Here is a 27,893-nt window from a genome sequence, read left to right as displayed (position 1 = left end):
GAGATGCTTTAAGATGACGTAGTTTTTTTATTGAACATTTATTAGGTTTATCTAAGGTTATGAAACCGTTGTTTATTAGATAAACAAGATGTATTAAGGTTCATGGTAGAATTTGTTTCCTCATCAAAGGATTGCAATTGTTTAGACAATGTCATATGAGTTTAATATTTTGTTTGTTCAAAGGTGGAACAAAGGTTTAAAGTTATTATTTTTTTGAGACAAGAGTTATGATACTGCATTTTCTTGTTATAGATTTTATCTCTAATGATCCATTCTCGGTTGGAGATGACATGCTGAGGTGGCAAGGTCACAACACACAAACTAAAGAGCCAATTGAGATGAAGGAATGAATGGCATTTCTGAAGTTTGCAAGGAACAGAAGGGCTTAGGTCTGAAGAACTTTGAAGAGTTTTTTTCCCTCATGAACTGAGTTACACTGAGTTTTACATAGTTTATACATTGAAGATGAACTGAACTGGAGAAGTGAAATCTAATATCTCTACACATATACAACTTATTCAACACATATGAAGATTTTTTGTGTTGATGTCTTATGTTTAATTGTTTGTTTTGTTTATGTTATAGAACAGAGTTACTTTAGGTGATGTTTCCCATATAATAGTGAACATTTTAGGGAAAAATAATGGTAAGAAAAAAAAGGGTTCTAGAAGGATAGTTTTTTTTAAGTTATTAACATATAGATCTAATCATTTTTGAAATTAAGGTAAAAGTATGATTATTGTTTGGAAATTGAATATTTTGATAGAACATTTTCCATAATATATTTTGTATGCAAAGTTATTTTGCAAGTTTGATGGAATCATTAATGAACAAATTTTAGATGGTGTAAAAATTATTGATTCTATAATTAATGGTTTGTATTTAGAGATTTTGAAATCTGATTTAAAGGCAAAGACCTTAAGAGAAAGGAAAGGGCTAGATAGATAGCATAATTATGTCAATTTAAATCAGATAATATTAAGTGGCATTAGTATCATGTTCTTCAATTATACATTTTTATGATATTTTTTAATTTTGATCAATAGTGAGCAAAACATAATTGTCAAGAATATGTTTGGGAGTTCAAATTGAAAATATTACAAATTTTCAAACAATAATACAAACTTTTTAAGGAGATATAACGTGATTAAAAAAATATAGGTATTCATTAATCATATAGATTTGGGATAGATAAATTATATGAATGCCATCAAGATGAATTATAATATATTATATCTTAATAATATCAGTAGCTGGAAGGCAATACATTTTAGTATCTAACTGTAACGTGCACAGAGGCAGCTTTTGCGAACAGCACCGCCGCCACAGCTGCCTCCGTGCTCCTGCCCGTCCTGCCGGCATCTAGGACGCTGGGGACGGGACTCTCTTTTACCCATAAGGTCGCTGTGTTGTGCGGGCGCGCGCACAGACAGTACCTTTATGCTAGGAGGAGGCTCGTCAGCTGACCTGTTGGTCGGCTGACATCAGAGGAGCCTCACGGCGCCCAGGATTGGCTGTCTGCAGGGGGCGTGCCAGTGAGGTCTCCTCTGCTTCTTAAGCCTCCGGGCTTCATTCAGGCGGCGTCTGCTGTCGTGAATACATTACATGTTAGCGCTCAGACCTTAGACTAGATCCCAGGTGTTGAAACCAAGGACTTCACACCTAGACTAGGAAACTGTTACATTGTTATTGATGATCTGTGTATGATTCTGACTATACTCTGACCTTGCATCTGCTCACTGATTCTGTACTTCTGCCTATCTGACTAGTTGCTGAACCTCTGCCTGATTACCCGTTATCCTCCTGCCTCACGATTCTGTACTGATACTGTCCTCTCTGTTGCCGAACTGACCACTCTGTCCTCACCAGTGGGCCTAGCCTCTGGTGAGGGATTCTTAGTATAGAAACACCTGCTCCTCAGGTGTCCACTAGGCTGCAGTACAGTCTTAATCACCTGCTCCTCAGGTGATCATTAGTTGCAGTATTGTTTGTAACACCTGCTCCTCAGGTGTCCTCTAGGCTGCAGTACAGTCTTGATCACCTGCTCCTCAGGTGATCACTAGGTTGCAGTACAGTATAAATCACCCGCACCTCGGGAGATTCTATCTCCACAGTTTCTGCATCTCCAGCTTGCTCGGCTTGTACTCTTGTACGTACTGATAGGACCTTAACCAACCCCTCTGGTGAGGTCTCGCCAAACTATTAGTTACTGTGCTCTATTACGGTTTCAGTGTACTGATAGTACCTTGCCAGCTCCTCTGGGAAGGTCTGGCCGTACTTATCAGCGCTCTCGCAGCTAGTCCCCTCTGGAGAGGCCTAGCCTTATTGGTTCTGAGGCTCATCAGCTCCACTGATGAGCACTCGTTATTTATTCATCAGTAGTCCCTAGCCAGCTCCTCTGGTAAGGACTAGTCAGCCTATTTTCTGTATTCTCTCTGTTAGTACCTTCTCCAGCCCTCTGGGAAGGTCTGTTCAAAGCTATGCAGTCAGTGTACTGATAGTACCTTACCAGCCCCTATGGTAAGGTCTTGCACAACTATTAAAGTTACGGTTGCACCAAGCACTACACTTATATCATCCTTGAAGCTATACTGGTATTATTGGTGATTCTGCAGATCACCACATAATCAGGTATAGCGTCTGCATTGTTGGTGATTCTGCAGATCACCATATGATCAGACATCTGAATTGCTACACCCAACCGTTACACTAACATTATTAATGTGATCCAATGAGTTATATACATTATTATTATTAATTTATCAAGATTTTTATGATAATTATACAATGGATGAAAAAGTTATGAAATTCAAAGTTTAAATTTGTCATTATGCTTGCATGTTTAGTCCAGGGATATTAATTTGATTTTAAAAAGAGTCTATCATTTTGTCTAATGTAAAGATTTCTGTACACTAACTGAAAGGGTTAACTTACACACTGACACATGAGAAACAAAGAACAGTTGCTGTTAAATAAGGTCCAGCAAGGGAGTAGTTAAAAGTCTTTTTTTCCCTCTGAGTTCATTCACAAAGGAGAAGTTATATTACATAAAGAAGCATATAAATGCAATTAGTTTAATAAAGTTAACGGTTTCTCTATATAATATATTGTTATACATAAATGAATACATTTTCCGAACAAGATGGGTAAAAAATTGAAATTATTGGAATTAAAGGATTGTTATTAGCTTATCTAAAAACAAGAAGTAGCAAAGTTTAAATATAATTATCAGTAAGATATGATAGAATATAATTTTGTTAAATTTTTAATTCAATTTTTGATAATGATAAAATTATACAAAAATGTGTTTATAGAAGTGAAAGTAATTTTACTAAATGATTTAACTTCTATAATCAGGGGGATGTTATATGTTGAATGTTTTGAGATTTTAAACAAATGATATATCATTGACAGATTTTGATTTCTACAATTGGCTAAGGGCCCTGCCGGATGAGAAATTATATCTGTATGATGTTATGAGATTGAGATATCAAAGCTATTGTTTAATATAGTGATACTTATACAATATTGGTTAATAGATATACAGTATAAGGTTTATAATGGACTTTCAGAAGTCTGCTGAGTTTAGGGTATGGTCCTTTCCTTGTGGAATTTAAGGGCGCAGATGTCAAGACCAATCCTCATTAGAAGTGTAAAAAATAGATTTCTGTCAAGCCAGGCTTCTGGTTGCAGAAATTATATCCTGGTTACGTAGTCAACAGCTGGTTGTTATGTGACGTGATTCAACCTTAAATTATTCTGAGTTAGGAAAAGAGGCTTTGTTCCATATATAAAGAAATTACATCACAGCATTATTGATGGTCCAATCAGAAGGCAGAACAGTAGGAATACTGAGAACTAACATACATATATATAAGAACCAGCAGGAAGGTCTGGACTCTCGGGCACACACACACACTCACACATTCATTCATTCTCTTTACAGACAGACACATATACACATATACATACGCTCAAAGAAGGTTACTACAGACAATAGATTCGATATACAGATTACACAGCAATTTATTCATTCTGTTTTTATATCTTTTGTAACTGATTTTTGATGTACCAAAGAACTGTACCTTATTGATTATTGAACATCTATGGAGATCAATAACGTCCAATTGAAAGCCACATTTTACTGTCTCCTGAGGACTTTGTTTTTAAACAAACTTTTAAACCCCATTTAACAGCACCTAACAATTGAAAAAGTACTAAAGAGTAAGCAAAAAAGTAATATCAGACTTAGTTTGAGTATTTTCTTGCTTGTCAGGAGCTTTATAGATAAGGTTTGAAAATATCTCTTTGGGGACAACTCAGGAGAAAAGTTAATAGGATATGGACCTATGACCCAAATCAGTAGCGTAGCAATAGGGGTTGAAGAGGTCTCGGCAGCACCGGGGCCCTTGGGCCAGAGGGGCCTTGTAGGGCCCTCCCTCAACCGCAGTATTACCTCTTTCTTGGTCTTGTGGTTGAAATAATCACTTCTATAGATGCTTTGAATGGTAGTAATCATTAACAAGCTGTTCTCCATCCACGTCTTGCACTTCAGACACTATAGTGGTCCTTGGCAGGTTTTAGTATGCCGTATCAAATGTTATTATTATTATTTATTGTATTTATAACGTGCCAACATATTACGCAGCGCTGGACAATAAATATATACAATGATACAAGGATGACACAAACATAACAAGGTTATACAACATAGAACAAAGTTATACAAGATAAATTGTACAAAATACATGATCATGCAATATGGGCTGGTTAGGTAGGCCCAGTAATACAAGTACCGGCTGTTATAGGACAGGAGCACATGATCCTGTACATTACACTAGGGAAGGGAGAACCCTGCCAGAGGCTTACATTCTAAAGGGGTGGGGTGGAAACACTAGGTGGGGCTGTGAAATAAACATCCAGTAGAGAGGTACTGTGCGGTAGGGGGTGGGTAGGCCATCCTAAAGAGGTGGGTTTTGAGGGCTTGCTTGAATGTGTTGAAGGAGGGAGCAAGTCTGGAAGGGCATTCCAGAGGGTGGGTGCGGCTCTTGAGAAATCTTGCAGGCAGGCATGGGAGTGAGAAATGTGTGGGGCGGTGAGGCGAAGGTCATTGGAGGATCAATGTTATGTATAGAGTGCTTGGGGGCCCAAAGTAAAACTCGCACTGGGGCCCATAGCTCCTAAGCTACACCACTGACCCAAATGCAATTCACTTTCTCTACTAAGCTCTCTCCTAGGTGATCTTTTCACACCTTATCAATAAAACACTTTTTAAACCACCAGCAAGCAAGAAAATAGTCAATATAATTTTATAGTACCCTTTCACCACCATTGGAGTACATTTTTAATTGCAATATTCTAAAAAGTTCTTTTATAGAGCAGATTAAAAAATATCTCCTAGGAGAAAGCTCAGGAGAAAAAAAGGAATTGCACATGGCCCATACTTTCTAATAAGGTTTATTCACTAAGTATGTGATATGTTTGACTTTGGGGAGTAGCATGAACTTTTAATCGATGATGGCTATGTATTAATTTTAACCTCATCATATTTTGTATGACTGAGTATTTTTCTACTCAATAAATAACTTTTAAAGCATAGATAAGCATTTGACATGTCCAGGTGACGTTACCAGTCTCTTCTTAGATCCTCCTAAAAAGTCCCGTTCTTTTTCTCCTGTTACAAACTTATGATTAGACATGTTAGGTAGACATATTATTTGCAATATTCTGATCACAGTTTGAGTTTGTTTTTACCACACCTTATGAACCCACAAATAAGGTTTTGGACGAGTCATACACAGTTGTTTATTTAAAGAGAACCCGAGGTGGGGTTCTGACAATGCAATCCACATACAGAGGCTGGGTCTTCCTATACTGCCCAGCCTCTGTTGCTATTTCAATTCCCCTCTAAGCCCCCTCTGCACTCTGCTATCCCCCATAATTCACAGCCGCGTTTATCTCTGTACTGTCAGTCTGCCACTCCCCCCGCCTCCTGCATAGCTCCGGTTCTCGCACGCGTACCTTCCCTCCACGCTGATTTGAGGGAAGGGATGCGGGCGGGACCGGAGCTATGCAGGAGGTGGGGGGAGCACACAGAGTGACAGTACAGATGTAAACACAGCCCGCTGCGTGTCGGCAGTGCGGCTGTGATTTATGGGGGATTGCAGAGCGCAGGGGGAACTTAGGGGGGATTGAAATAGCAACAGAGGCTGGGCAGTATAGGCAGGCCCAGCCTCTGTATGTGGATTGCATTGTCAGAACCCCGCCTCGGGTTCTCTTTAAAACTTTTTTAGCTCTGTGTTCTTACTCCTACTTTATACACTTTGCACAGGTATTAATGCGCATGTGGGAACGTGGTTACAAACAGGGTTATTTCTGTTTCTGAACATTTTGGTGTCCCCAGGCAAGGCACCTTTTGTCTCCCCCAGTATTGTGAAAGAAAAGAAGATTGTAACCTGCACCGAAAAGAATATGTTTTTCAAAATAAGTCCGTAAGTGATACACAAATTATTAACAGACCAGAGTCCTCTCTCCTGGGGAAAATCATGGAATCCACATAACAAAGCCTTTCTATAACTGTAAAAAAAAGGGTGAATTGGCCCTTTACGAAAAAAAGTATATGTACATCTCTGGTCTTTACAGGTCACGATGTTGTCAGAGGGATCCAGAAGAGAGGCCGCAATTACAACAACTACAGCTTAAAGGAAAGGTTCAGGGAGGGTGGGTAAAAAATCAAAATCAATTTCCACTTACCTGGGGCTTCCTCCAGCCCGTGGCAGGCAGGAGGTGCTCTCGCCGCCGCTCCGCAGGCTCCCGGTGGTCTCCGGTGGCGCGCCCGACCTGGCCAGGCCGGCTGCCAGGTCGGGCTCTTCTGCGCTCCAAGGCCCGGAACTTCTGCGTCCCACGCCGGCGCTCTGACGTCATCGGACGTCCTCCGGGCTCTACTGCGCATGCGCAGTAGTTCTGCGCCTGCGCAGTAGAGCCCGGAGGACGTCCGATGACGTCAGAGTGCCGGCGTGGGACGCAGAAGTTCCGGGCCTTGGAGCGCAGAAGAGCCCGACCTGGCAGCCGGCCTGGCCAGGTCGGGCGCGCCACCGGAGACCACCGGGAGCCTGCGGAGCGGCGGCGAGGGCACCTCCTGCCTGCCACGGGCTGGAGGAAGCCCCAGGTAAGTGGAAATTGATTTTGATTTTTTACCCACCCTCCCTGAACCTTCCCTTTAATTGGCACATTAACCTCCTTAGCAGTAACCCTGAGTCAGGCTTGGGCTGGAAATCCACAGCTCAGAGCGGTAACCCAGAGCCTGACTCGGGGTAGCCGCCGGGAGATATATGCAGAGCCAGCGCACAGCAGGCATTTGTAACTCACCTCCCCCGGGATCCAGACGCTGGCAGTCATTCTTCTTCCGGTCCTGAGAGGCTCTCGATCCCTCTACTGAGATCACGGTCTGTGGTCATGACGACAGACCATGATCTCACTATAGGGGTAAAGCGCCATCCGGTGGACAGAGGCAGAATTGCGGCGCTAAATCAGGGGAGGAGAGTTACATGCAGGGCTGCTGCAGATCTCTCTGTGGTATGGTTTTTTTCCCCGCTTTTAGGCCTTGTTCACATTATAGGCGTTTTTGTAAAATTTTAAGCGCAGACGATTTTCAAAATCGCCCAGAAAGCGCTTGTGCAATGATTCTCTATGAGAGAGTTCATATCAGAGCGGTTCATTTGCGATCCGTTTTGAAAAGCAGTGCATGGGCCATTTTTGAGGCAATTTGTCTCAATGGAAGGTATAGGAAAAGTGCAAAACGCTCACAAAATTGCTTTGGCAAGCGATTGCGTGAGCGTTTTGTAAAAAAAAAAATACATTGTATTTATTTTTTCCGAATCAAAAGACAGAAGCGCTCTGCAAAAGCACTTACAAAAACACCCACAAAAACGAGCAAACATGCAGAAAATCGCTAGAAAACGCTTTAAAAAAACGCGGGTAAAAAAGCCCACCACGGATGGACACGCGAGCCGAACACAATGTGAATGAGGCCTGGGTCTAAAAGCCTGTGAAAGAATTTCACCGCTTTTAGACGCTAAAATCCAGAAGTAATCATACCACTAGGGAGGTTAACAGCACTATCAGACCGCCTTTGTTATGCTAATTAGCAGTGCCAATTGTTAAAATTACTATGTTTCCATTCCTAATGGAACTAGTTCTGTGAAACTATTCCATATAGTACAGAGTGTGCACAGCTGTTGCCTTAGGCCTCTGTCTGGTTTGCCTATGCCTAAAATGGCTCTGGTTAAACAAAATGTTTTTGTCAGGCATCATCAGACTGCACTGCAAGTACTGTTTAGTTAATCATCATGTGGACCATCCACAGACAAGGCAATGCCATGGTGAGAGAGGCATAAGGGAAATGAATCTGCATGCATCTCCTATTCATTTCAAAGGAACTGATCATGGCTGATATGCAGAGCCCTATAGCAGTCTGTGGTTTTCTGTGCATCATGGTCCAGGCAGGATGTCACTGCAGCTTCTGAAGCTAAATGAGCCACAGCATCAGGGCCGGTTCTCTCATGAAGCAAGGTGAAACACTTGCATCAGGCGCTGAGATTACAGGGACAGCAGGTTTGTACTGTGTGTTTACACTTACAGCATGCAGTCAGAGTAGGAGGAGAAATGAGAGGAGAGTGAGTGCGGTGAAGAGGTCATCATTGGGGAACAGCAGCTTGTTGTGCTGTGTGAGGAGTCTGGCAGTGAGTGAGGAGGGGGAAGGCAGGAGAACAGCAGTGCTTTATTTGACTTGCACAGCAGAAGGGAGGAGGTAGCACTGCTGTCCTGACTGAGGAGAAATAGAGGACAGCCGACTGGCTGAGGGTGAGCAGTTTGTTTGTCACAGACTCGCAGCCAGCCACCCAGTGTGTTATTGTGTTGAGCTGCAGCATGTCATGTCTCAGGTTGTTGCATATGCAAATCGGGAAGAGGGGGCCTCCTCACAAGTTTGCCTCAGGCAGCATAAAGTCTATACCTGGCCCTGCACAGCATCACAATTTTCAGTCCTTTGGCTTAGTGCTGAATAGTGTACTGGCACAGCCTCCGACAGAGGAGACCAGCTCTTCCCATTCAGTAATCCAGTACCTATTCAGTAAGGAGTCCATGGCTAAGACTCCATAACACTGCTGCTGCCTACTGAGCATGCCCCAGTGTCTGTAGCTCTTGCGTTTTGAGCCCAACAGAAGAAAATTGCTATGCAAAATGTGTGGTTTGTTTTTACTAAACTAGGACCTTGAGTATGTGGTTGCCAATTTTTAAATCTTAATGAGTTTATCTAACTAGTGATGGGTGAATAAGGCCATATTTCAGCATAAAGAAAAATGTTACATTTTGCATAAATGAGCATATTATCTGAAAATATACAGGCATAAGGAAACTCGTTTTCCACAAACGCATTGATATTTACGGGCGTTTGAAAACTAATTTTTTTTCACAAATCAGAATATATGTGAACACTTATGGGCATACCTGCGAAAATACATTTTTCCAAATGCATTGCAGTCAAGTGGCATCAGAAAACACAATTTCAAAAATAATTTTTAGTTTGGCAAAAATGTGTAATTTGTGAAAATTCCACTATATTGTTGTGAAAATTTTGGGTCCATTAAATTTTTATGAAAATGCAAATTTCTATGCAAAAATGACAATGGTGAAAATTTGAGCTCATCTCTATTTCTAAAACATGTTAGTGATATGGTTCATTTATACCTATAGCTAGCACTTACCACCCCTGCAATTCTCCTAGGATTGTAGTAATAAATCATGGGGCCCACAATAAAAATGTGATAGTTCTGCACAATGTTCACATGCATTTTCCCCTACCACATGGGTGTCAAAGTCAAACACAAAGTGGGCCGAAATTAAACTCTGCAACCAAGTCACAGGCCAACCTCAATGTCGAGTGGTCATCTCTCTTCCTTCCCTGGTGTCTAATAGCCCCCTCCATCCCCTTTACAGTTCCCTGATATTTAGTGGTCCTCCTTCCCTTATACAGTTTCCTGGTGTTTAGTGGCCCCATTCTTCCCCTATACAGTTCCCTGGTGTCTAGTGGCCTCTCCCTCTCCTATACAGTTCCCTGGTATCTAGTACTGTCCCCCTCCCCATATGGCTTCCCTGGTGATCTAGGGCTTACCCTCCAATATAGCATCTCTGGTGGTCTAGAGTGGGACAAACATAATGCGAAGTGGGAATACTACCTGAGGGCCAAATTTGATGGCCACATTTGGAGGGCCACATTTGGCCCAGGGGCTGGAGTTTGACATGTATGCCCTACCACCATGGTAACCCCCACAGACTTGGGATTCATCTACCAGGTATTACATAACTAAGGCCACCCCCCTCCTGTTAACTGTACATCCACCATAATTAACTCCGCCCATAACAGGTGTGATCAAAGCAAAGCCTCCTGTGGGCCCCTGTATTGGTGGGAGGGTGAGTGGTAAAGACCCTCCACTGCCCTGGGCTAATCTGGGAATGCAGGGGCTGACCCACCAGTAGTGACCCACCATAACACAGTAGTTATGCCTCTGCCTACATCCATCTTACAAAGATAGCTCGGCACTGACTCTTATTTCTGATTGTACATAGACAATAAGATGCCAGGACATATTTGACTTTTTTATTTCTTTTATTTACTATGCATTCTGTAGATTTAATTTATTTTCTCTATGTATCTATGTTTATTATATCATTTTATATATATTATATCATTTATACTCTCTCTATATGTCGTACATCAAATTTGAAACATCATAAAAGCAAAGTACAATGATTTCTGTGTATAACAAAGTCCAATTTATGTAAGATCGTTATTGAGGTTCCGGTTGAATTGTTTTCAGTACAGGCTAGCAAATAGTTTTTACTTTTATTGTACATTTCCTTCTTCTGTTTCTCATTTAGATATTTTTTTTTAAGGTTGGTAACACTGTTTGTATCCCTACAACTATGCCAGTGGCTGTATTACAAAAAGAAGTAGAAAGTTGGAGGCTACTTCGTAGTCATTAAAGCTTAGTGTCATCTTCTTGATCGTCCAGAGAACTTTCTTTAATCAATGCAACCAAATCATAAATGGTCGTGTTAGGATCCACCAGTCTGACAAGAGTAATATTTACCTTCCTGTCATCAAAGATACGATATTGTAATGTCATTGCCAACATGGAGTCAATCCCCAGAGAATTTAGTAGACTGCTCATAGTTATGTCGCTTATAGGGACACTTGTGAGTTCACTAATTATAGACAAAATGTAATCCTCCGGTTTTTGTATGTTGTTTTTTGATTGTTTAACATGGTTTTTGTGCTCAACGTTGTTCACATGTTCCACCACCACACTGTAGAATCGCCTCCTCATTGTTGGAATGCCTGCAACTAAGTTATCATACATTGTTTTTAAGTCAAACTTGACTATTGCCTGTTGCGTGTTGTTTAACAAAATACCTTTTTTCAGAAATGCATGAATTTCCTTTGTATTAAATAACAGTACTCCTTTGGCTTTTAGAATGTCATGAACGTTGTGTCTATCACGCAAAAGACCAACATCAAGTGCTCCCCAATTTATTGACTGGGCAGGAAGCCCGATATTCCTTCGGTATTGGCAGAAAATATCCAGGAAGGAGTTGGCAGCCGCATAATTGGCTTGTCCCTGATTTCCAAGAAATGAAGCAACGGATGAGTAACATACAAAATAATCTAGTTTTTGGTTTAACGTGGCATTGTGAAGATTAACAACGCCATCTACTTTTGGACTGAGGACCTTCTCAAAGAGAGACAAATTTAAGCTCTCAATTAGTTTATCATGCAGAACAACAACGCTGTGAAAGATGCCTTTGATTGGAATATTTGGGAAGGCTTTTTGTGCTGAATCAATAGCTTTTTTTATTTCAGTATAAAGGGTTATATCACATGACAGTGCAATGATCTTAACGTTGTCCTTTTCATTCTTTACTTTGGCTATTTGCTGTTCAGTTTGTGTACTTACTTTACGTCTTGAAAGAATCACAATATGCCCACCGCCATTCTGTAAAATAAATTTCACTGTTTCAAAGCCTAGGCCCGTAAGTCCACCTGTGACTATGTAAACAGCATTGTGTTTGAACAGCATAGGTTCAGAGGCAGCTGCGGGTATCTTTGTCATAGTGCCTTCATTGAGTTCAATAAGAGGTACGGATTGAGACGTAAAATAGTTGAATGCTGAATTCTCTAAATTGTATTGGCTGATTGATGGCGAGATCATGGTTTTTGGTAGAATGAGAGGAATACTTGAGGAAAGTGACTGCAACCATTTGTATATTTCTTTTAAATGCTTTTGTAAGTGTGCACTTTGAAAAATGGTAGCAAGATCAAGCATGTGTATGTAAATGTCTTGTCTGCAGCTGAACGCCAGATTGTTAGACTGTGTAAAATGATTGGAGTTATGAATGACAACAACATCTTTCAGAAGGGGATGCTGGGATATGTCTTTACCCGAGATTACTTCTGATGTAGGAAGGATTATCATGGCATTGCATGGCTTCCCATTCATTTCAGCGCCTACAGAGGTTTCTGTTTCCCATCCTCTTTGCTTTGCTGCCTTTGATAAAATTGTACATAAAACTGGATTTTCTGCTGTTGTTACAATAGTCAGCTTTGTCTTGTTCTTTGGATGTGGTAACCGATTATGTAAAATTTCCCAAGCTAAAACAAATAATGAAACACAAGGCGTCTCTTGTAGGACTGGGATCTTCTTGGTTAAATAGCAGGCACTCTCTGGAATCCTCACTTTCGAATTTGCAACTGTTGGATAACATGCGGCAACTCTGTGGCCAACTTCAATTTTTCGAACTTCTTTTCCAACAGCACTTACAATACCCATAAAATCCACAGCAATGACTTTATGTTTATCGGGAGACAAGCCATTTCCATACAGAGTGTTTCCATACTGCCAACTTGATAAAGTAACTGGAAAAAAGTCTTCAGTGTGAGCGCATATCTTCTCTATTTTAATCTCTATCTCTTTGCTTGAAAGGTCTTTAGGTCTTCCATGAGCTGGTTCTGCAAACAGGTCAGCAGGAGAATGAACTTTTGAACTACACAATGTGAAATCATCTGAAATTTGCATGGGTGTTGATGGCTGAAAACTCCTTTCAGTCTCTGTATATGCTATATCACCAGTGTAAATACAACCATCCTCAATCCGTACCTCTGGATGTGCACTTGGCATGTAATGAAGGAGAACTTCAGCAAGTGCTTCCACATCACGAGGGCTGGAAGAGCTAATGTCTATCAGCTGAAAGGTGATTTCAGGAACCTCAATAATACAAGCTCGAGTCATCCCAACCAAAACAAAACCAGGGTTAACATGATCCACTGTGCTTGCAGTGGTTCTGAAAGTGACTGTCTTAATAGATGCTCCAGAGACCTTCTGAAGCCTTAGTGCCAGAATGAGCTGCCGGTAAACTTCACAGCACTTTGCTAAATAACGTGTGGGGTTAGTGGAAATCAAATCATTAACTGTGTGAATTCCCCACATAAACACAATGTCTTTCCACTCACCACTGCGTAGCATATCTACTCGGATGTCTGAATCCCAGCTGTTAAACCTAACGTAGCTCAGTTCGTCGTGCACAAACCTTGATAACTGTTGACTTATCCCACAGTCATCAGCGTAAACCAGCATTTTTGGAATCTTTTCAGCCACCTTTCCTGAACCTGGTGCTTGGGACCAGTTAATTTGGAGAAAGGTATTTTCTTGTGTTTTTACCACTTGTCTCATAGATGTCACCGTGGCCTTTTTTATCTCTGCTAAGACAAAACCATTTTTATCTGCAAAACATCCATAGACTTCGTAAAAACTTTCAGTTATTTTTATTGTTTTTACATAGATCAACATTTCTTCTTGGAGAGCTTGAAAAATTGTCAGGCCACTTATGGAAGTTGGAAACACTGTTTCTGACTGCGTGACTTTAGCTCCCACCACACAACCTACCATTTGAAGAAAACAGTCTAGAATCACTGGGTGTATGTGGTATTCATACATTGTTTCTCTGACTTCATCACTTACTTTCATTCTGGCAATCCCTTCAATGAGTTCCTCCCCATAATGAACTTCACAAAGCTGTTTGTAAGCCTGCCCAAACTTGAATCCAAATTTAGACAGTATTTCATAAATGTAGTCTTTTTTGAAAACAGCTGGACACCTCTTCATGACATGCTTAATGTAAATCCTTCTGTCACTGGCTGTTTTACTGTCATTCACTTGGACCTGACCAGTTGCAAGAACATTAGGTGTCAGAATTTCAAAATCAGTGACTTGGTCTTGTTGGTGTATCTTGACATTTAGGTCCTGACTCTGAGAGTCTTTCTGAAGAACACAAGGGCTCGAAAATGTTGCATTGATAACCAAGGAACGTAAAGGTACCTTGTGCCTCAAGCTCGCAACCACAGCTGCCAAACCAAGTTCGACATAGAATGCACCAGGTATGAGAGTAGCCCCCAAATGCTTGTGCTCATATATATATGGGGTAAGTGATGTTGATACAGTACATTTGAATTCAGTGTAATCTCCACTCATACTTTGCAGCAGAGGGTGACTGGCAGAGATTACTGATTGGTTTCCGATTTTGATTTTCTCAAAATTGATATCTTTCTCTATGTGGTCAAACTGATATTTTGGAATCGGAGCTGGAGATGATTTATAGACTGAGAAAAGATTGTGCCAGTTAGGATTGTAACCCTTTTTGAAAAGCAAAATCAGCATAGAAAATATTGTTTCATATTCACTTTTTGACTGAACAACAGGAATGACAGTTGCACTTGGTCCAAGAATCTCGACAATATTTCGTTGCAATGCTTTCCGGGGTCCAATTTCTATAAACACTGTGTCTTCCTTGTCATTTACTGAAGCTTTAATGGCTTGTTCAAACATGACAGGCTCACGAATATTATTGGCCCAGTATTCTGCAGTTGTAAAATCTCCTTTTCTTGCTGGTTTGCCAGTTACTGTCGAAATAAGCTCACTTTTCTGAACATTTGGAATGAGGGTCTGTAATGTGTCCTTTAATTCTTCTAGTATTGGATCCATCAAGTGGCTGTGGTAGGCGGCTGGCACATCTAGGGTGTAGAGAAATATATTCCTCTTACTGTACAGTCTTGTTAAATGGTCATGGAGTGCCTTTATAACTTCTTCCTCTCCAGAAAGTGTACATGAAGATGGACTGTTGTAAGCAGCAATGCATGCCTTTCTCTTGTAAGATGAGACAATATCTGAGATTTCCCTTACCGGTACATTGCCGACCACCAGCATTTTCCCACCAGTGACCTTACACTGCAATTTGCTCCTGTAATAAATTACTTTAACAGCATCTTCAAGTGAAAGGAGGCCAGAACAATGTGCTGCAGCAACTTCTCCTACTGAATGTCCAACACTACAGTCTGGGGTCACCCCCCACTCTTTTAGAAGATCCACCAATGACACCTGGATGGTAAAAAGCAGCAGCTGTGCAACATCTGGGCTGGAGAAATCATCTAACTCTTTCTGCAGCAATTCCACCACAGAAAGTGAAGTGTACATTTTAATCATCTGATCTATCTCAACACATTTCTTTCGAAATACTGGTTCATTTTCTAATAAGATTTTGCACATACTTTTGGAAAGGACTCCATTCCCACAGAATACAAACACAATCTCAGGACATTTCTTGATTGCAGTTGTCTCTGTTTTTGCAGACTGAAGTTGTTGCTGTAAATGAGACAAAGAAGAGGCCAGAAATGCTGCTCTGTATTTGTGATTAAGATGACTTCTTCTGCAAGCTGCTGTGTAGACCAAGTTCTCCAGAGAGAATGTTTGTGGCATTTTGTTAAGTTGTTTTTCTGTATCTTCAATGCCAAACTGAAGCGATTTGCTGGAGGCTGCAGATAAGATGAATATTTCAACAGGTCTTCTGGAATAAGGTATGGAGTGTATCCTTTTATACTGTTTAATGACAGCATGACCGTTGGTTCCTCCAAAACCAAAGCAATTAATTCCAGCCACTCGTCCATACTGTAAATCTTCATGCCACTTTTCAGGTTTTGTTGGAACAACTAATTTGGACTCTTCAATTTGTTTAATTCCAAGTTCTTTAGAATAATGCAAAGATGGAGGAATCACTTCATGGTGCATCATAAGAAGAACTTTAATCAGTGCAGCCATCCCAGCAGCTGATTCTGTGTGTCCAATATTTCCTTTAACCGAACCAATCTTTAGAGGCTTCACTCCAGACTGGCGTTTTTTCCCTATAATGTTTCCAATGCTGGTGACTTCTATTGGGTCCCCAACAGGTGTCCCAGTGCCATGAGCCTCAACATACTGTACAGAACATGGATCTATAGTTGTATAGATATGCTTCAATAGTTTCTCCTGCTGGACTTGAGATGGTTTGGTCATTGGTGTTACTGATCGCCCATCTTGATTAAGTGCACTTGCGCATATCACTCCCCAGATTTTGCTGTAATCCTCCGTAGCCTGTAGGAAAGGAAACAAAATATAAATATGTAGAAGAACAATGGTGAAATTAATAAACTTTATTAAATAGCAGTTGTGGTGTATATTTATGTGCAAAAGGCAAACTAATTAGCGATGAGAACATTCAAGACTTCATTTCATTCAATTAAACTCAAAATTCTAATACAATCTTGTCATTCTGGATAAGTCAATCTATATACTGTATATAAAATCGGATGTATGTATGTGTGTGTGTATGTATGTGCCGCGATCACTCGAAAATGTCTCGACCAATTTGAACAAAACTTGGTATACAGATCCCTCACTACCTGGGATGATATGTTCTGGGGGTCTCGCGGCCCCCCTGCACACATGGGCGGAGCTACAAACAGCAAATCAGATTTCGACCATTCATGTCAATGGAAAAAATGTAAAAGGCTGCCATTCTCACAGTAATCAAGCCAGAGTCCCCACACTTGCCACAGTTGGTCACCAGTGCTGCTCATCCGGATTCCGGATATCCGAATTACCCGGATAATCCAAACTTTTTCCACTATCCGACTCGGATTCGGATTCCGGATACCTGGGCCAAATCCAGAATGCTGTATCCGGATTGGCAGCGGTATCCGGGTACTGTAACTATGGAGAATGAGGTCCATGACGTCACTGAGCCAATCAGAGGGCTCCCAGCAGAATCCCTAGCAACCAATCACAGAAGGGAACCCTTGCCAGCCCCTCCTGACCTCATTGAGCCAATCAGAGGGCTCCCAGCCTAAGCCCTAGCACCCAATCACAGAAGGGAACCCTGGCCAGCCCCCCCCCCCCCGTATATTAAGGAGGGGTGCCATGGTAAGGAATATCGTCCTTGATTGTGTGACTGCTCACTGAGAGACATGTTCCAGTGCTGCTGGCCTAGCAAGTGCTTTATACTGTGATAAACCTAAAGCTTTTCAGTGATTAACACCGATCCTTCACTATCACTACACTGTTGTTCTATTGTTTATTAGGTAGCTATCTTGATTTCATTCAGTGACAGCCAGAGTGTGTCCTGCAGGCCTGCTGCAGCAGCTGCTATTAGGTCCTGTCCTGTGTCTGTTGGTGAGCTATGCACAGACCAGGCCAGCTGCTGGCCTGCTATTAGCCTTAGCTACAGTATAGGATAGGGCATAGGATTACTGTGTTATTGTGTATTTAGTACCGCAGTCAGTGCTAGTTAGTTGTTAGAGTAGTACTACTGTGTTAGCTTACTACAGAACTGCTGTGCTGCTGAGCAGTGCCAGTGTGACAGTTAGTGTGCACTAGTGTCTTCTCCTCTGCTGTCTGACTGTCACTCCGTGCTGATTTGCTTTAAAGTCCAACCCCGATTTTAATAAAGTACAAGTACCCCACATCATCTGGCTGAAGCAAGCTGGCGCTGGCAGTGGTCAGACTCTAGGCACCAGAACCCCCTCTGTCACTCCTGCCGACACTGAGGCCTGTTCAGGCAGCCAGTCCTCAGTGGCCTCCTCTGCTCCCTCCATCGCTTCCCATGCAAGGAAAAACTGCCGCCAGACCCTGTTGGGCAAGTCTTTCCCTGTTGATGGCAAGAGGTGGACATGAACTGGCTGGGAATCACTATGCTTGTCTTACCACCCTTTACCACCACCACCACAACCTCCTGGCTCCTCCTGATTAACTATTACTAACTAAGCCGCCTGGTTCACAATTCTTTTACAGCCATGGTACCACCAACGTGGTAAGTGGCACGTGGCACGTGGCACTTGGCACGTGGCAGTTGGCACATGGCACGTGGCACTTGGCACGTGTCACTTGGCCATATTTGTGATATACAAATTATTGATGCCAAAGACCCCAAAGCTCACAAACTTGGTCATTGAGTGTTAGTGTGTTAAGGTTAGAAAAAGTGGGCGGAGCCAAAACCAACTAAATACATACCCGGGCAACTCCGGGTCATCAGTTAGTAGTGTACAGAAATAAACTGGTTGTGAAAATAAAATATTTATTTAATAAGATAAAACAGTTGTATGATGGGCCAAATACACTTGACATGCTGTTTAGTCCATTTGCTCTACTCTGGTTGTTTTTCTTAAAGTGTACCCGAGGCGGTGCGGTGGGGGGGGGGGGGGGGGCTGGGGGGGGGCGGTTGGGACACAGAGGCATGTTCCCTGCTGCAGGACAAGTCCCCCCTTCCAGCGTTGTGACCCCAGGGGAAAATGAAACGAACCCACTGCAGACTACAGGAGCGTCAGAGTGTGGCGTAGATGGTGGCTTCCTGATCCGCCCGGCCCCGAATCAGGGAGCATTGTTTATTTTAATTTATTTTATTGACTCTTCTGTTGAAGGTAAGTGAAGGAGACAAGGGTAAAATGTATCCGCAGAATGCTTAAAGTCAACCTGAACCGAGTAAAGTTATTGAAAATAAACACATGATGTACCTGCAAATGAATATTACATGCTTACCTCACCATCTGTTCCTCTTAGAAACTCACCATTTTCTTCTAACAATGATTCCTTACAGTTCTGACAAGATCTTGTCCGACTTGTTCCTCAGGAAGCTGAAAGCCTTAGGCCCCGTTTACACTTAATCAGCTAGCACGTGTCTTTTTTTTCTTCTCCATAGCAATGCATTGTGAAAAAGATTTCAGTTAAAACACTTGAAGGGCCCATTCACACTTGAGCGTTTTGCCGGCGATTTCGGCAAAACGCTCAAACACTAGAGCTTTTGAAAGCGATAGTGTAATAAAACCGTTTGTCAAGAAAAAAGAGAAATATGGTTTGGCATTTCCCACAATATTGCTACATGAGCTATGGTTCACACAGGTAAATATCCTTCTGCTCTCCTGCAACATCCACGGTTTGTAACAGGATATGCCTTCAGACGTGTGCTCCGCACAAAAATATGTAAGGAACAGACAAAATCTTTCAAAATAAGGAAACAGCAAAAATGTCCGTGCACATTCCGTCTTGATAAACAGTGTGTATTTATGAAAAAGATGGCAAATCACATTGACAGTACAAACTTTCTTGGTATGACATTAGGTCAAACAATCATGACGTGGAGTCAGCACAGGGTTTAGCTTACGTGTCCCCCGGCGTGGAGCAGGATGAGCGGTGTGGAGGTGGGTGTCAGGCACTAGGTGGGAGAGCGACGGCCGTTTCGCGTCTGAATGACGCTTGGTCACGCTGCGTACCACTTCCGTACGCAGCGTGACCAAGCGTCATTCAGACGTTTGATTCATGATTGTTTGACCTAATGTCATACCAAGAAAGTTTGTACTGTCAATGTGATTTGCCATCTTTTTCATAAATACACACTGTTTATCAAGACGGAAGGTGGACGGACATTTTTGCGGTTTCCTTATTTTGAAAGATAGTGTAATAAAACCCTATGGGCCCGTTCTTACTTGGGCGATTTGCGGTAATCGCCACAAATCACCCAAAAACGCAAACGCGTAGCCTGCACCGTTTTCCGGCAATTTCCCGGCAATCGCGCTTCAGTGCTATAGAAGCGCTAAACGCGATCGTGGAGAATTCGCTGCACTGTTCAGTGATTTTTCCGTGCGAAATCATGGAAAAATCACTCCCGCAAAACGCTGGCAAAAATCGCCAGCGTTTTGCGCTTCTAAGTGTGAATGGGCCCTAAGTGTGAAAGGTCCCATAGGAAAACATTGGTATTACTTTGAAAATCAGTTGTCCTTTCAGTTATAACTGAGAGCAACAGATTAAGTGTAAACGGGGCCTAAGGGCCCTTTTTCACTGCATCAGTTGCTGTCAGTTACTGTATAACTGAAATGGCAATTGATGCGCAAGGTAATGTCCATGTTTCTCTATGGCTCAAGCAATATTACTGGTTAATGGAGTGCTGACCCGATATAAGGTCATCTCCATTTTTAAAAAGGAGGACAAAGAGTTCTATCAATTGCAGTGGACAAACAGGATGTGGGAGAAGAGAAAGAGATTGATGAGTAGACTACACGGGAGGTAAGTATGACGTGTGTATGTTTATTTTGACTTTTATTTTTCAGTTCAGGTTTGCTTTAAGCAAAATATGGAACAGGCAGCATATTCTTAAACATATCACACAAATGTAAAAATAATAATATTTTACCTTCAACAGAGGTTTAAGAACAACAACACCGCATCCTTCTCCCCTTCCATAACCATCGGCCAGCTTTGAAAACGGCTTGCTTGTACCCTCTGGAGAGATCATTTTTGCCTTACTCAGACTGACGTAGATATGAGGCTCCATAATACAGTTGACACCACCACATATTGCCATCTTGCAGTCTCCTGTAAATATAATGCACTTCTAAATATATGATGTGGTAAAAGTCTTCCAACACTGAAAGTCAAACTTGCACAATAAGCAACTACATTCATTGGAAGAGTTGCAATCAGGTGTAATCAGAGAATGCCATAAAGCTGTGTGTCCGTTAAAGGATAACTTAGCTCTTTTAAAAACTCAAAAACGGGGGTAGCAGGCATGTGTAGGAGGCTCTCCTCATGTCCACCGCTCCCCCTGTTCTCCTCCTCCATCCTCCTCCATTAAAGGGAACCAGAGACGGCCAGAGAAGGAAAATGAAAAAAGATTTTATACATACCTGGGGCTTCTTCCAGCCCCATAAGCTTGGATCGCACCCACGCCGGCATCCTCCGCTTCCTCTACCGGCGGTACCGGGTCCGGCGGACACGGCCAATTGTCCGCATACACAGGGGCTCCCTCCATACCCTTACACATGCGGCTGCGCAGTATGGAGCTGCACACGTACGGGTATGGAGGGAGCCCCTGTGATGCGGACAATTGGCTGCGTGCTGACGCCGACGGGACCCGGTACCGGCGGATACAGGCAGCGGAGGACGGCGGCGTGAGAGCGATTTGTGCGTATGGGGCTGGAGGAAGCCACAGGTATGTATAAAAGCTTTACTTTACTTCATCTCTGGTTCTCTTTAAGGCCTAATGTCCTCCCAAAGCTACTTCCGGGTCGGGGGGGGGGGGGGGGATCGGTGCACATTGCACAGGTGCTGCCCAGCAACATGCATCCTTGATCGCATGCCAGCGGCCCGGGAGCACTCTGCGCATGTGCACTATGTAGTTGTGACATAATGTGCATGCGCAGAGCGCTCCCAGCCGTGCGAACAAGGACGTGCATTGTGGGTCAGTACATGCGAAGTGCGCACCGACTCTCCTGACCCGGAAGTAGCTCCTTTTAGAACACTTGGTTTGATCGTGTTCCTTTAAAAAAAATGTTATTGCAATAGCTAAATACAATCACATAGTGGAAAAAGGCCCTGCTGAAATCCAAATGTCTCACTCAGTTCTGAAACCAAGTTCTGGCTATAGTAAATGTACCATTAATATGCCGCCTAAAATTAGCCCATAACATTAAAGAAAATGTGTATTTGAAGGACCACAATCGCGAAAATCGTATAATTTAAAATACTTGTAAACGTATACAAATAAGAAGTATATTTTCTCAGAGTAAAATGAGCCATAAATTACTTTTCTCCTTTGCTGCTGTCACAGTAGGTAGTAGAAATCTAACATCACCGACAGGTTTTGGGCTAGTCCATCTCTTCATAGGGGATTCTCAGCAAGGCTTTTATTCTTTATAAAGACATTCCCTGAAAATGATTCACACAATGATGCTGACCAGCCTTCATGCTCACTGCACACTTTTTTGACAGTTGGACGGTTCCAACTTCCATTCACTAAGTGCTTTTGAAAATAAACAAAACCCTGAGAATCCCCCATGAGGAGATAGACTAGTCCAAAACCTATCAATAATGTCAGATCTCTACTACCTACTGTAAGGGACAGCAACATAGGATAAAAGTAATTTATGGCTCATTTTCCTCAGGGAGAAACGTACTTCATATTTGTATGTGTTTACATGGATTTTTAAATTTGACGATTTTCGCGATAGTGTTCCTTTAAGTACAACAAAAAAAATCACATACTTACCTGAGGAGAGGGAAGGCTCTGGATCATAATAAGGCTTCCCTTGGCATCCTCTGGCCCTCCGCTGCTCACCGACACTGTCCTGCAGATGGGAGCCACTCTACTTATCTGGCCAGAGCGCGACCTTACCTGCGCAGTAGCACGGAGCTGTTTGTGCATTAGAAGCTCCGGTTTACTGCACAGGCACTGCTGTACTGTGCCTGCGCATGTGCCAGAAGAGGAGCACCCCCCCCCCCCCCCGAACAGATTATATCGACAAGCCAATGTCACTAATATTTGGAGGGGCTGTGAGAGGCAATGGTGGACTGCAGGACGCTGAGTGAAGTCTCATTAGGATCCAGAGGCTTCCCTCTCCTTAGGTAAGTCTGTGGTTTTTGTACTTTTTTATGCCTGGGGTGTATTTTAACTTTACCTAACACTCCATCCAAATATTTATCCTAAACTCTATACATCAAGGTCTTATAGCACCGAGATTCTGACACTGAGAGGAATTGCTTTGTTAAGGCTATGGCCTCAATTCACTAAGATCATGCTGGAGATAATAAGGCAAGAGAAAACTTACCTCCACATAAGAGAGAGTTATCTTATCTCTTCATTCCTTAAGTTACCTCCTCTGTAGTTAAGTTACATCCTCTGTAGTTATTTTACCTCCTCTGTAGTTAATTTACCTCCTCTGTAGTTATTTTCACATGCAGTTAATAAACAGCCTGTCTTTAACTCTGGAGTTATTTTAAGGATTGAAGAGTTAACTTAAAGACAGAAGAGTTAACTTTAGGTTTGCCTGAGGTAAAATGTTTCCTGAATACTACATGCCTTATCACCATGGTAACAACTCTAGAAGAGTTATTAAAGACAGGAGATAAGCTTAGTGAATTGAGGCCTATGTCCACATTATAAATCGCCAGCTCTATCGCAAGTGCTGAGCGATTTATTGAGAGTTTCGTCAGCGCTTTTCCCTGCGCTTTTTGAGCTTAGAAAACCGCTTTTCTAAGCGCTTTTCTTTTGCAGAGCGATTCATTTTTTTCACTTCCTGATGTCAGTCAGGAAGTGAACTCTTTCACCCGGAAATGAATATGATAAATGCAATGCATTTATTCATGAAAGTGCTGGGGAAATCACTATACAAAGTGCTTTTTCAAGTGCTTTGCGTTTTCCTTATACCTTCCATTGAGCCAAAGCACTCAGACAATGGTACAGGCAGCGCTTTTGGAAGCGGATCGCAATCGAGCCGCTCATATTTGAACACTCTCATAGGGAAACATTGCACAAGTGCTTTAAGGGCAATTTCTAAAATCGCCAGCGCTTAAAAAAAACACGCAAACCGCTCATAGTGTGAACAAGCCCATGTGTGAACAATACGGGTGAAACTCAAAAAATTAGAATATGGTGCAAAAGTCCATTTATTTCAGTAATTATTCAACTTGGAGAATATGAAATAATATATGAAATAGACTCACTACATGCAAAGCGAGATATTTCAAGTCTTGATTTGTTATAATTTTGATGTTTATGGCTTACAGCTTATGAGAAGTTTGAGAACTCCAAAATTAAAATCTCAGACCATTAGACTATTGTGAAAATGTTCAATATTCTAGACTCAAAGTGTCAGACTCTAATCATCTTATTAATCCCAAGCACCTGCAAAGGATTCCTACTTTGTATATCAGTGTCACCTTTTTAAGTTGAATTACTGAAATAAATAAACTTTTGCACTATATTCAAATTTTTCGACTTTTACCTGCATTATGTGTTCATAAAGAAGGTGGCTGCATAAAATACCCACATCAATAACTGTGTAATACCAAGAAAATGTTATGTCTTGCTATGTGTATCTTTATTGCAAGTATGTGTATTTTTGTTGCATGTACGTATATGTGTATTTTTGTTGCGTGTACATATACCGGTATGTGTATTTTTGTTGCATGTACGTATATGTGTATTTTTGTTGCGTGTACATATATGTGTATTTTTGTTGCGTGTATGTATATATGTATTTTTGTTGCGTTTACATATATGTATTTTTGTTGCGTGTATGTACTGTATGTATGTATTTTTGTTGCGTGTACATATATATGTATTTTTGTTGCGTGTACGTACATGTGTATTTTTGTTGCGTGTATGTATATATGTATTTTTGTTGCGTGTACGTATATGTGTATTTTTGTTGCGTGTACGTATATTTGTATTTTTGTTGCGTGTACGTATATATGTATTTTTGTTGCGTGTACGTACATGTGTATTTTTATTGCGTGTACGTATATATGTATTTTTGTTGCGTGCACGTATATGTGTATTTTTGTTGCATGTATGTATATATGTATTTTTGGGGCGTGTACGTATATATGTATTTTTGTTGCGTGTACATATATTTGTATTTTTGTTGCGTGTACGTATATGTGTATTTTTGTTGCGTGTACGTATATGTGTATTTTTGTTGTGTGTACGAGTATTTTTGTTGCGTGTACATTTAAGTGTATTTTTGTTGCGTGTATGTGTATTGTTGTTGCGTGTACATGTATATTTTTGTTGCATGTTTATGTGTATATAGTTTATATCATATTAGCCATCATAGTATACAGTACCTTGTCTGATAGCTTGGCAAGCCAAATGCAATGCAACAAGGGAGGAAGAACAGGCAGTATCAATGGATGCAGAGGGGCCAGTCAGGTTGAACTGGTAGGATATCCGGTTGGCTGCTATGCTCATCGCAGTGCCGGCCCCACTGAGGTGATTGATATTTTCAGGACAATTATTATAAATGATTTCTGCATCTCTGTTCATGAGGCCTGCAATGTACAGGAAGGATATTTATGGAAAACCATCTAAAAATCTTATATCAGTTATATACATCAGCCCGTTAGGCTTGAAGCAGGTATTTAGGGTGCAGTGTGTGCCTGAAAAATTGGGTGCCTCCATAAGCCGTAATGCAACCAGTGGCTATGATGGTACCTTCCTGGTAAATTGGACACAGCCATAAGCCCTAATGCAGCGATGGCTAACTTTGGCACTCCAGCTGTGGTGAAACTACAAGTCCCATGAGGCATTGCAATACTCTGACAGCTCTAAGCATAACTTGGGGAGGCAGAGGCATGATGGGATTTGTAGTTTTGTCACAGCTGGAGTACCAAAGTTAGCCATGACTGCCCTAATGCAATCAGCAGCTATGACAGTGCCTACCTGGTACCTAGTGCCTGGTGTCTACCTGGCATCTGTGTTCCTGAATGCCGGCGGTAGCAGCTATGGTTGGAACCTGTCTATGGCCAGTGCCTATGGGGCAATTTGGCTTTCAGAGCTGAGCTGGGCAAAAATACCGTGGTGACCAGTGGAAAACATTTTGGCGGTATCGGCTACGGTTAGCACCTGGCTAAAGCCGGCGCTTATGGGTTAATTTGGTTGCCGGTTTCCAGCGATATTGGCTATGGTTGGCACCTTGGTATGGCTGGTGCCCACTGGGTAATTGCCTTGCCTCTGCATTTGTAACGAGACCAGGCAGCTGTCATATAAGAAGTGAGGAGGGAATCGTTTGTCAAGTCCAGAATCAGATTCTTGCCAGGGCCAAGTAGAACCCTTTATCTTCCATCAGTGAGTGCTACAAGGGAAGTAAACCTTTCTAGTGTTCAGCCTCACTACCAGATAGGTATGCAGTAACCGACTATAGGTTTACTTTAAACAGTACAGCACCACTGTACAGTGTATCAATGTCCCTGTGGACTCCACTTCAGCACCAAGTGCGTAGATACACGTATCCTGCACTTTACAGCGGACCTCCCCACCCCCGCGGTAGAGTACTGTTCTGGGTAAAAGTAACATATGTTCCCGTTCACCAATCTGAGTGCCAGTAGTAAATGATCATCTGGCATCATTGAGATGCTGATGGTCATTTGCAAAATGAAAGTAAGGACACAGTTTAACAGTACTTCCTGTGTACTATACACAGGATAGTGTGGGGACGTCTAGTAGTAAAAAAATCAAATGTTAAAAATAAATAATAATAAAAAATTCCCCATTAATTGTAACCCCTTATTTCCCCCTCTGCTATAGTTTACCTTGTTTAAAAAAAAGTGATAGCATTGAAAAAAAATCATAAATAGTTGCCTTAGGGACTTTTTTAGTAGGTATGTCATAAGAGCATATCACTATTATTTTTTGCAAATTATGGCATGTAATTATTGATATAGTATAAAGAAACACAAAAGGAAAAAATGCACCTTTATTTCCAAATAAAATATTGTCACCATGCATTGTACTAGGGACACAATTTAAACATTGTAATAACTTGGACAAATGGACAAATAAAATGTTTGGGTTTTATCTACAGAAAATCGTTTTGCTTTAAAACTATAACGGCGGAAAACTGAGAAATAATGCATTTTTCTCTTATTATTCCCCTTAAAATGCATACAAATAAAATCATTCTTATTGAAAAGTACCGCCCAAAGAAAGCCTAATTTGTCGAGGAAAAAACAAGGAATAGATCATTTTAGTGTGATAAGTAGCTATAAAGTTATTGGTGAATGAATGGGAGGAGCGCTGAAATATAAAAATTGCTCTGGTTTTTAAAGGGAGATAACCTATGTTGCAGGGAAGTGGTTAAGCTATAACTGGTTATTCCAGATGTATGTATTTTACATAATTATTTTATAATTTACTTTATTGAATTCTAAGCATGACAGTTCTAAGTTACCACTGAAATAGTAAGAGTTGCCCTTAGAGACCTTTAGTTTTCTTACCTATGAAGACTCCTGTCCTGCTCCCACTGATATCTTCCATGGTGTAGCCAGCATCCTCCAGAGCTCTATAGGTACATTCCAGCAGTAGTTTGTGCTGAGGATCCATACGGTCAGACTCCGAATTGTGAATTCCAAACAGTGTGTTGTCAAATATATGAATTCTGAAATGCAGCAGACCAGATTCTTGTCAGTAGCTTGAACTGGGGGGACTGCTTTCTAGACATGGACCTATTAATTTTCCCTTGTATTATTCCATAAGCAGTAGAACCATCCATAAGCAGAGCCGGGTCGAGGCAGAGGCGAGAGAGGCTCCAGCCTCAGGGCGCAGTGTAGGTGGGGTGCACAACTCACTCAACTATCATTTCCCTATTGTGTTTGAAGCAGAGAGAAATAAGAAAAGGGGATACATGGCAGTGACTGCAAGACAGATAACTAGAGATAAAGGTGTTGGGTGGGGGGGAAGTTGGGGTTCCTGGGGCGCCTCTTAGTCTAATAGCAATCAGTGTGTGATGGCTGGGGTGGAAGGGATGGAGGAGCGCACGTTATGTCTCAGCCTTGGGTGCTGGAGGACCTTGTACGGCTTCTCCCCATAAGTGAGCTATTATTAGTTTTTGAGTTTAGAACAGTGATAGGCCAGTGAAATTATAAAGAGGCCTCCTGGGGAGTGAGCTAGGAGGATTAAATGCTGTTAAAGTGGACCTGAACTTA

General features: G+C 41.7%; 1 protein-coding gene across 1 annotated transcript in view; it reads right to left on the bottom strand.

Annotated features, from left to right (window-relative positions):
- Positions 1-11,039: 11,039 nt before the first annotated feature.
- Positions 11,040-27,893, bottom strand: part of LOC137519309 (phthioceranic/hydroxyphthioceranic acid synthase-like) — a 40,531-nt gene continuing 23,677 nt past the window's right edge. Inside the window, exons 3-6 of the mRNA XM_068238256.1 lie at positions 27,186-27,346; positions 25,038-25,241; positions 20,605-20,786; positions 11,040-16,517 (exon numbers count right to left, since the gene is read on the bottom strand). Of these exons, the coding sequence (XP_068094357.1) occupies positions 11,040-16,517; positions 20,605-20,786; positions 25,038-25,241; positions 27,186-27,346 (6,025 nt within the window). The remainder of the gene's footprint in view (positions 16,518-20,604; positions 20,787-25,037; positions 25,242-27,185; positions 27,347-27,893) is intronic.

The sequence above is a fragment of the Hyperolius riggenbachi genome, chromosome 5, assembly GCF_040937935.1.
Source record: "Hyperolius riggenbachi isolate aHypRig1 chromosome 5, aHypRig1.pri, whole genome shotgun sequence".
In the NCBI taxonomy this organism is placed as follows: Eukaryota; Metazoa; Chordata; class Amphibia; order Anura; family Hyperoliidae; genus Hyperolius; species Hyperolius riggenbachi.
Note: the sequence above shows the minus strand (reverse complement) of the source record. Positions and strands in the feature narration are given on the sequence as shown.